The sequence below is a fragment of the Aedes aegypti genome, unplaced genomic scaffold (genome assembly GCF_002204515.2).
Source record: "Aedes aegypti strain LVP_AGWG unplaced genomic scaffold, AaegL5.0 Primary Assembly AGWG_AaegL5_hic_scaff_1685_PBJ_arrow, whole genome shotgun sequence".
Classification (NCBI taxonomy): Eukaryota; Metazoa; Arthropoda; class Insecta; order Diptera; family Culicidae; genus Aedes; species Aedes aegypti.
Window position 1 is genome coordinate 1 of NW_018735143.1, and position 10,558 is coordinate 10,558.

General features: G+C 40.7%; 1 protein-coding gene across 1 annotated transcript; it reads left to right on the top strand.

The window, feature by feature from the left end:
* Window positions 1-7,408: 7,408 nt before the first annotated feature.
* LOC110680635 (general odorant-binding protein 45-like) lies at window positions 7,409-7,914 on the top strand (the record flags this gene model as incomplete). The annotated part of the gene is made up of 1 exon (XM_021856430.1): window positions 7,409-7,914. A coding segment is annotated over one exon (506 nt), but the record flags the coding sequence as incomplete, so codon positions are not given.
* Between the last annotated feature and the right edge of the window lie 2,644 nt (window positions 7,915-10,558).

Consider the following 10,558-nt stretch of genomic DNA (forward strand, 5'->3'; position numbering starts at 1 on the left):
CCCAAAATCTTGAAGGGACTTTTATGAAGATCCTGAAGGGACTTTACTGAAAATCCTGAGGGACTTTGATGAAAATCTTGAATAGACATTCATGAAAATCGTGAAGTGATTTTTATGACAATCCTCAAGGGATATTCCTGAAAATTCTGAAGTGAATTTTCTGACAATCCTGTAGGGACTCTCTTGAAAAGCTTGAAGGTACTTTTCGGAAAATCATGAAAAGATTTTCCTGAAGGGACTTTCTTGAAAATCCTGAAGGGAATTTTCAGACAATCGTGGAGGAAATTTCCTGAAAATTCAAAAAATTATGAAAAAACCTGATAATGCAGAAAATCTGGACCACTGTGTGATGGCTCATTCCCGAACAAAAGCCGGCTTCCACACAACTATTGCACCCGCACACCATATCATACACTGACCGGTTCCGAAGAACACGTGGTTCAACTCATAAAAACTAACGCTTTTTTTGACAAGATTTCCTTCGTCGGAGGATTCTCGCATTCATCGCGTCGGTTTTAACCATACCGGCCAACCAAAGAAGAGAGGGAGCGGAGCTCATAAATATGCTTTTGTCAGATCGCACATTAATTCTTGGCGCCTTTTGGATCACACGCTGCTCAGCTTCAGAGATGGACCAACGAAACCGTAGAAAACGTAAAAAAAAATATGAAAATGGCGGCCATCCGTCTAACGGAATATGAATGCCGAGAAGAAGTAAAAGAAGCAGCATTTGCATCGTAATCCGGGACCATGACTCGGAGGCCTCTTTCCGGTATGGGGTTTGCTGTAGGCGGGAAAATTTATTGCCCTCGCTCACCGAAACCAAGAGTTTGGGCTTTGGATGCATTTTAGATTGAGGTTTTTGTCGGTGCACCGAAAGCTCGTGGCGAGGGTTTTGTTGCTCGGGTTATTGAGCTTGAACTCATGGAGAGGGGGATTTTCATTGGATGTTATAAATTTCGGTAGAGGAAAGGTGCCTTCTCAGAATCAGCTTGAAAAATCAGCCAATCAATAGCCTTACGGTCATAGAAAAAAACAAAAACAAGTTTCAATGGAGTCATATTAATTTAAAACCAATTTTAATTGAACTTGAAAAAGATTTCGCTTCAATTTCGATTCGATTTCGATTCAATTTCGATTCAATTTCGATTCGAATTTCGATTCGATTTCCGATTCGATTTCGATTCGATTTCGATTCGATTTCGATTCGATTTCGATTCGATTTCGATTCCGATTCGATTCGATTTCGATTCGATTTCGATTCGATTTCGATTCGATTTCGATCGATTTCGATTCGATTTCGATTCGATTTCGATTCGATTTCGATTCGATTTCGATTCGATTTCGATTCGATTTCGATTCGATTTCGATTCGATTTCGATTCGATTTTCGATTCGATTTCGATTCGATTTCGATTCGATTTCGATTCGATTTCGATTCGATTTCGATTCGATTTCGATTCGATTTCGATTCGATTCGATTCGAATTTCGATTCGATTTCGATTCGATTTCGTCGATTTCGATTCGATTTCGATTCGATTTCGATTCGATTTCGATTCGATTTCGATTCGATTTTCGATTCGATTCGATTCGATTTCGATTCGATTTCGATTCGATTTCGATTCGATTTCGATTCGATTTTCGATTCGATTTCGATTCGATTTCGATTCGATTTCGATTCGATTTCTGATTTCTTCGATTTCGATTCGATTTCGATTCGATTTCGATTCTGATTTTCGTTCGATTTCGATTCGATTTCGATTCGATTTCGATTCGATTTTTGATTCGATTTCGATTCGATTTCGATTCGATTTCGATTCGATTTCGATTCGATTTCGATTCGATTTCGATTCGATTCGATTCGATTTCGATTCGATTTCGATTCGATTTCGATTCGATTTCGATTCGATTTCGATTCGATTTTCGATTCGATTCGATTTCGATCGATTTTTTTCGATTCGATTTTCGATTTCGATTCGATTTCGATTCGATTTTCGATTTCGATTCGATTTCGATTCGATTTCGATTCGATTTTCGATTCGATTTCGATTCGATTTCGATTCGATTTCGATTCGATTTCGATTCGATTTCGATTCGATTTCGATTCGATTTCGATTCGATTTCGATTCGATTTCGATTCGATTTCGATTCGATTTCGATTCGATTCATTCGATTCGATTCGTTTCGATTCGATTTCGATTCGATTTCGATTGATTCGATTTTCGATTCGATTTCGATTCGATTTCGATTCGATTTCGATTCGATTTCGATTCGATTTCGATTCGATTTCGATTCGATTCGATTTCGATTTCGATTCGATTTCGATTCGATTTCGATTCGATTTCGATTCGATTTCGATTCGATTTCGATTCGATTTCGATTCGATTTCGATTCGATTTCGATTCGATTTCGATTCGATTTCGATTCGATTTCGATTCGATTTCGATTCGATTTCGATTCGATTTCGATTCGATTTCGATTCGATTTCGATTCGATTTCGATTCGATTTCGATTCGATTTCGATTCGATTCGATTTTCGATTCGATTTCGATTCGATTTCGATTCGATTTCGATTCGATTTCGATTCGATTTCGATTCGATTTCGATTCGATTTCGATTCGATTTCGATTCGATTTCGATTCGATTTCGATTCGATTTCGATTCGATTTCGATTCGATTTCGATTCGATTTCGATTCGATTTCCGATTTCGATTTCGATTCGATTTCGATTCGATTTCGATTCGATTTCGATTCGATTTCGATTCGATTTCGATTCGATTTCGATTCGATTTCGGATTCGATTTCGATTCGATTTCGATTCGATTTCGATTCGATTTTCGATTCGATTTCGATTCGATTTCGATTCCGATTTCGATTCGATTTCGATTCGATTTCGATTCGATTTCGATTCGATTTCGATTCGATTTCGATTCGATTTCGATTCGATTTTCGATTCGATTTCGATTCGATTTCGATTCGATTTCGATTCGATTTCGATTCGATTTCGATTCGATTTCGATTCGATTTCGATTCGATTCGATTCGATTTCGATTCGATTTCGATTCGATTTCGATTCGGATTTTTCGATTCGATTTCGGATTCGATTTCGATTCGATTTCGATTCGATTTCGATTCGATTTCGACGATTTCGATTTCGATTCGATTTCGATTCGATTTCGATTCGATTTCGATTCGATTTCGATTCGATTTCGATTCGATTTTCGATTCGATTTCGATTCGATTTCGATTCGATTTCGATTCGATTTCGATTCGATTTTCGATATCGATTTTCGATTCGATTTCGTCGATTTCGATTCGATTTCGATTCGATTTCGATTCGATTTCGATTCGATTTCGATTCGATTTATTCGATTTCGATTTTCGATTCGATTTCGATTCGATTTCGATTCGATTTCGATTCGATTTCGATTCGATTTCGATTCGATTTCGATTCGATTTCGATTCGATTTCGATTCGATTCCGATTCGATTTCGATTCGATTTCGATTCGATTTCGATTCGATTTCGATTTCGATTCGATTCGATTTCGATTCGATTCGATTCGATTTCGATTCGATTTCGATTCGATTTCGATTCGATTTCGATTCGATTTCGATTCGATTCGATTCGTTTCGATTCGATTTCGATCGATTCGATTCGATTTCGATTCGATTTCGATTCGATTTCGATTCGATTTCGATTCGATTTCGATTCGATTTCGATTCGATTTCGATTCGATTTCGATTCGATTTTCGATTCGATTCGATTCGATTCGATTTCGATTCGATTTCGATTCGATTTCGATTCGATTCGATTTCGATTCGATTTCGATTCGATTTCGATTCGATTTCGATTCGATTTCGATTCGATTTCGATTCGATTCGATTCGATTTCGATTCGTTTCTGATTTCGATTTCGATTCGATTCGATTCGATTTCGATTCGATTTCGATCGATTCGGATTCATTCGATTTCGATTCGATTTCGATTCGATTTCGATTCGATTCGATTCGATTCGATTCGATTTCGATTCGATTTCGATTCGATTTCGATTCGATTTCGATTCGATTTCGATTCGATTTCGATTTCGATTCGATTCGATTCGATTTCGATTCGATTTCGGATTCGATTTCGACGATTCGACGATTTCGATTCGATTTTCGATTCGATTTCGATTCGATTTCGATTCGATTCGATTCGATTTCGATTCGATTTCGATTCGATTTCGATTCGATTTCGATTCGATTTCGATTCGATTTCGATTCGATTTCGATTCGATTTCGAATTCGATTTCGATTCGATTTTCGATTCGATTTCGATTCGATTTCGATTCGATTTCGATTCGATTTCGATTCGATTTCGATTCGATTTCGATTCGATTTCGATTCGATTTCGATTCGATTTCGATTCGATTTCGATTCGATTTCGATTCGATTTCGATTCGATTTCGATTCGATTTCGATCGATTTCCGATTTCGATTCCGATTTCGATTCGATTTCGATTCGATTTCGATTCGATTTCGATTCGATTTCGATTCGATGTTCGATTCGATTCGATTTCGATTCGATTTCGATTCGATTTCGATTCGATTTCGATTCGATTTCGATTCGATTTCGATTCATTTCGATTCGATTTCATTCGATTTCGATTCGATTTCGATTCGATTTCGATTCGATTTTCGATTTCGATTTTTGATTCGATTTCGATTCGATTTCGATTCGATTTCGATTCGATTTTCGTTTCGTTTTTCGATTCGATTTCGATTCGATTTTTCGATTCGATTTGATTCGATTTCGATTCGTTTCGATTCGTTTCGATTTCGATTTTTCGATTGTTTCATTCGATTTCGATTGATTTCGATTCGATTTCGATTCGATTTCGATTCGATTTCGATTCGATTTCGATTCGATTCGATTTCGATTTCGATTCGATTTCGATTCGATTTCGATTCGATTTCGATTCGATTTCGATTCATTTCGATTGATTTCGATCGATTCGATTCGATATTCGATTTCCGATTCGATTTCGATTCGATTTCGATTCGATTTCGATTCGATTTCGATTCGATTTCGATTCGATTTCGATTCGATTTCGATTCGATTTCGATTCGATTTCGATTCGATTTCGATTCGATTTCGATTCGATTTTCGATTCGATTTCGATTCGATTTCGATTCGATTTCGATCGATTTCGATTCGATTTCGATTCGATTTCGATTCGATTTCGATTCGATTTCGATCATTCGATTCGATTTCGATTCGATTTCGATTCGATTTCGATTCGATTTCGATTCGATTTCGATTCGATTTCGATTCGATTTTCCGATTCCGATTTCGATTCGATTTCGATTCGATTTCGATTCGATTTCGATTCCGATTTCGATTCGATTTTCGATTCGATTTCGATTCGATTTCGATTCGATTCCGGATTCGATTTCGATTCGATTTCGATTCGATTTCCGATTCGATTTCGATTCCGATTTCGATTCGATTTCGATTCGATTTCGATTCGATTTCGATTCGATTTCGATTTCGATTCGATTTCGATTCGATTTCGATTCGATTTCGATTCGATTTCGATTCGATTTCGATTCGATTTCGATTCGATTTCGATTCGATTTCGATTCGATTTCGATTCGATTTCGATTCGATGTTCGATTCGATTTCGATTCGATTTCGATTCGATTTCGATTCGATTTCGATTCGATTCGATTCGATTTCGATTCGATTTCGATTCGATTTCGATTCGATTTCGATTCGATTTCGATTCGATTTCGATTCGATTTCGATTCGATTTCGATTCGATTTCGATTCCGATTTCGATTCGATTTCGATTCGATTTCGATTCGATTTCGATTCGATTTCGATTCGATTTCGATTCGATTTCGATTCGATTTTTCATTTTTCGATTTCGATTCGATTTCGATTCGATTTCGATTCGATTTCGATTCGATTTCGATTCGATTTCGATTCGATTTCGATTCGATTTCGATTCGATTTCGATTCGATTGTTCGATTCGATTCGATTCGATTCGATTCGATTCGATTCGATTCGATTTCGATTCGATTTCGATTCGATTTCGACATTTCGATTCGATTCGATTTCGATTCGATTTCGATTCGATTTCGATTCGATTTCGATTCGATTCGATTTCGATTCGATTTCGATCGATTCGCATTTCGATTCGATTTCGATTCGATTTCGATTCGATTTCGATTCGAATTGCGAAATCGAATCAAAATTGAATCAAAATTGAATCAAAATCGAATCGAAATCGAACAACTATGAAACTCATCAATTATCTATTAAACAAACATAGAATTCAAAGAAAATCGATTGAAATTCATTCACAAATGTCGTTCTCCATGTCATTCACTTCTCAAGATCCAATAAGACGATAACGCCATCGTAAAGAGTCATAAACTATGTAGGATAACAGGCAGAGATAACAAGACACTGTGTATGTGTACATTCCGGTAGACACTCCAAGCCTTCCCACATTCGAGCAGAGCAACGTCTTAATCCCGAACAGAAACCGAAGAATTTGTCGTTTCCCATGTTGATCCGCCCCCGAGGATTGCGAACCTTCTTCCTAAAGGGAATTAGCCGAGGCAGTCAGCAGTCAGGTCAGGTGGGTGGTGGAGGGATATGTGAACTCGTTCGTCAGGATTTCACGGTTGTCCAATCTTAGCTACCAGTCGGGGAAATCTTGATCCATATTTATTTTAGCCCACCTCTCCTGGGTTAGATTCCCTGGGGCTTTCTGCCAGGTGCTGTTCTGAGTCGATGTATGTGTAAATTTAACATCCTCCGATGGTTGGAAATCTTATGCGAGGCCTGCTTAGGTTGCGATACCAAGTAGGCGTTGAATTTACGACTGCGGATTTCCGGGAAGCGTTTGTTCTTTGATAGCTTTCAAATAAATCGCTTCTTAATTGGCATTTCGTAGGCAAAGGGGCTGGGAGGGGAAGGAGTTCACCGCCGGAAACCGAAACAGATGATGAATGTCTGATACGTGCCTTATCGATGCTTGATTGAACACTGATTGCACTTACTGCCAGGGCGTGTGATGCGACAATTGAGCTAATAAATGTCACCGCGAGAGAGATGGTGAACCGTAGTGACAAACGTGGTTTGGCAAATTGACTTTCATTTACAGCAGTAGGCCATTGAAGAAATGTGCGTGCCGCGGCGCTTCAATCGAAACAAGGTCACTAGAGCAGAGGTGGTTTGCCAAACATGTTTCACCTCTCCGTTGGATGTTTTCGGAAAGAACGTGACCGCAGAAGACATGCGCACTCATAAATAACATTGCGCTTATCGGAACTGGCCATCAGTTTACCATGACTCGGTTAGTAAGCAGTATTATCTGTGTTTGGGCTTCGCTACTGTTGTCCATTTCGGCTCAGTATCTCCAAATGAAGCCCTTCTGCAGGCTCAGGCCACGTGCGTTGAATATCTCGGTATTCCGGAGGCCCGTCTCGAGCAGTACAACATTAGCGTCTATCCGCCGGATCGCGATACCATGTGCATGATTCGTTGCGCTGGAATTGTTCTAGGATTTTGGGAAGATGAACAAGGTCTGCTCATCGACGGGGCGAAGCAACTGTTCCCGGATTCCGGCGATGTAGACTTGGTAGCGCAGAAAGTCCTCCACTGCGCTGAACGGAAGCTGTTATCTTGTGATCCCGCGGATGCTTGTGCCAGAGCCTACTACTCTTTCCGCTGTGCCATGCGAAAGTTTGAACCTTCCAATTCAGCTTTGTCTACAGACCAGAAGCTGACCCCAGAAAAGTTCCTCAAGGCACAGATCGTCTGTGCCAACATCCTCCGCATTCCTCACGATCATCTGAAGCTGTACAACCAAGGAGTCTACCCGGACGATGCGGAAACTCGATGCCTGCTCGATGCATAGGAGTTCGTCTGGAACTATACAGTGATGCGATGGGACCGAACTTGGATCGACTCCACTTCTGAATTCGCCATAGATCAAGCCACTAGAAGAATTTCAAAAACGAGAGCCACGTTATGCTGCGAAGCCAACCGTCCCTTGATCCAAGACTACTGCACCGCCGCCTACCGTAATCTGTACCTTTGCTTCAGGGAGCACCTTCAACGCGTTTCACCATCTCTCAGAATCGACCAAACTCTACTGAGTACACGTCAAGCCCACAAACCTGTATTCTGATCTAGAGTCCGATATTCTCCTCTACAGGCGATGATGTTTAGGCAATAAAAACTCAAACCCCAGCCCAGAACATGTTTCCTCATTACTACCTTTAACGTGACCTAATCCTGCTTCGTCCGTTTTCCTCATTTGCCTTATATAAAAATTAGGCTTCCCATTCTGCATCACCAAATATTTCACCATGGAAACACCTAGTGGAGCTTTGTTCTTCTCGCCCTGGCCATCTACCCAGTCCATTCGGCTCGCCGCTACCGCATAGCCGCCGAAGAGTGCGTTTCAATATCTCAAAATATGTCCAACCCGTCTGGAGCAGTACTTGAAGTTTATCTTTCCCGGAGGATCGCGAGACAATGTGCTTCATGCGTTGCGTTGCCACCAAGCTGAACCTATGGTGCGACAGGAAAGGCCTCAACTGGGCAGTTCTAGAAGACAGGATATGCCCATCCGTACGGGGAGAAGGTCGAAGCCTGCGTCTGCCGGAAGCTGGATCTCATCGACCCCTATGATCACTGCCCCAGAGCCTACTACGCCCTTCCGCTGCCTGCGAAACTATCTGCAGGAGATCTTCCTGTTCAAAAACCTCGATCGCGACTTCGATGATGGCTACATAGTGAAGGTCCCATCCTCCAAGGAACTCATCGTCCCGAGTTGCGCCAGTTGTAGCAACAGCTTCAACCCCCTGACGATAACCGAGATGACCCAAAAGCTTCTGCAATGCGCCAAAAAGTGCCAGCTCTGTTCGTTAAATCTGTGCGATCGTACGACGGATCCGGTGGTCGAGACCCCAGAATTCCAGTGTACCGTGTACTGCGCGTCGATCTGCACCGGAGTCTACAGCGAGCAGAAGGGCATCCTGATGGATAATCTGTACGCGCAGTTGGCCCGCTGCGAAACGCGGGAGTCCTTCGACTACCGTTTGGGGCTGTGCTTCGGTCGGAATGCCCTACCGGAGGGTAGCAGTCCTCAGGCGGTGGTCTTCCAGCAGTACTTCAAGTGCCTCCGAGGGGACTACGAACGGTTCTACAGCAGCAACCTGGAGGAACTGCTGCAGATCCCCGGTATTTCCAAGTATTGCTTCTAGGTTGGCGGTTTCGACTATGGTTCTGATAAAGTTATTGAAATAAAGTTCAAATAGAACTAAGGAGGTGCTCATTTCAAAAGAAATCATTTCTGCTGTGTATACTTTTAAGCGCACGCTTACTTTTTTTACTGCCACTTCTATGATATTTCATTGGTATTTGTTTGGCATTCCAACGGCATTCCTTAGCCACTTCAGAGGCATTTTTGGTATTTGATGACCATTTTATCAGCATTCCATTGGCATTCCATTGGAATTCCACAGGCATCTTTCATCAGCATTCCTGTCACAGGTATTTCATTGGGCAACCCTTTGGCACATTCCATTGTTACATTTCAATGGCATTCCAATGGATTATTTCAGCGGCATTCCATTATTGGCACGGTTCATTTGAACAGTTCATTGTCATTCCTTTCACACAGACATACCACTGCATTATGTCATTGACAATTCATTGGCATTGCATTGGCACATTTCATTGGCGCAGTACAGTGCATTGGAATAGTGCAGTGCATTGGCACATTTCATTGGCATTCTTTAGGCAAAGTTCGTTGGCATTCAATTGGAACATTTCATTGGCACATTTTATTGGCATTTCATTGGAACTTTTCATTGGCAATCCATTGGAACAGTGCATTGGCATTCCTTTGGCACATTTCATTGGCATTCCAGTGGTACATTTCATTGGAATTCAATTGGAACATTTTACTGGCACATTTTATAGGCAATTCATTGGCACTATTGATTGGCATTCCATTGGCACATTTCATTGCCACATTTCATTGGCATATTTCAGTGGCATTCCATTGGCACAAATCATTGGCATTCAATTGGAACATTTTATTGGCATTTCATTGGCACTTTTGATTGGCATTCCATAGGCACATTTCATTGGCATTCCATTGGAAGATTGCATAGGTATAATTGGAACATTTCATTGGCACATTTCATTGACACTTTTATTGGTCATCCATTGGAACAGTGCATTGGCATTCCACTGGCAAATTCCGTTGGCATTCAATTGGAACATTTTATTGGCACATTTATAGGCAATTCATTATCACTTTTGATTGGAATTCCATTGGCACATTTCATTGTCACTTTCAATTGGCATTCCATTGGCATATTTCAGTGGCATTCCATTGTCACAATTCATTGGCATTCAATTGAAACATTTTATTGGCATTTCATTGGAACTTTTGATTGACAATCCATTGGAACAGTGCATTGGCATTCCATTGGAACATTTCATTGACATTCCAGTGGCACATTTCATTGGCATTCAATTGGAAC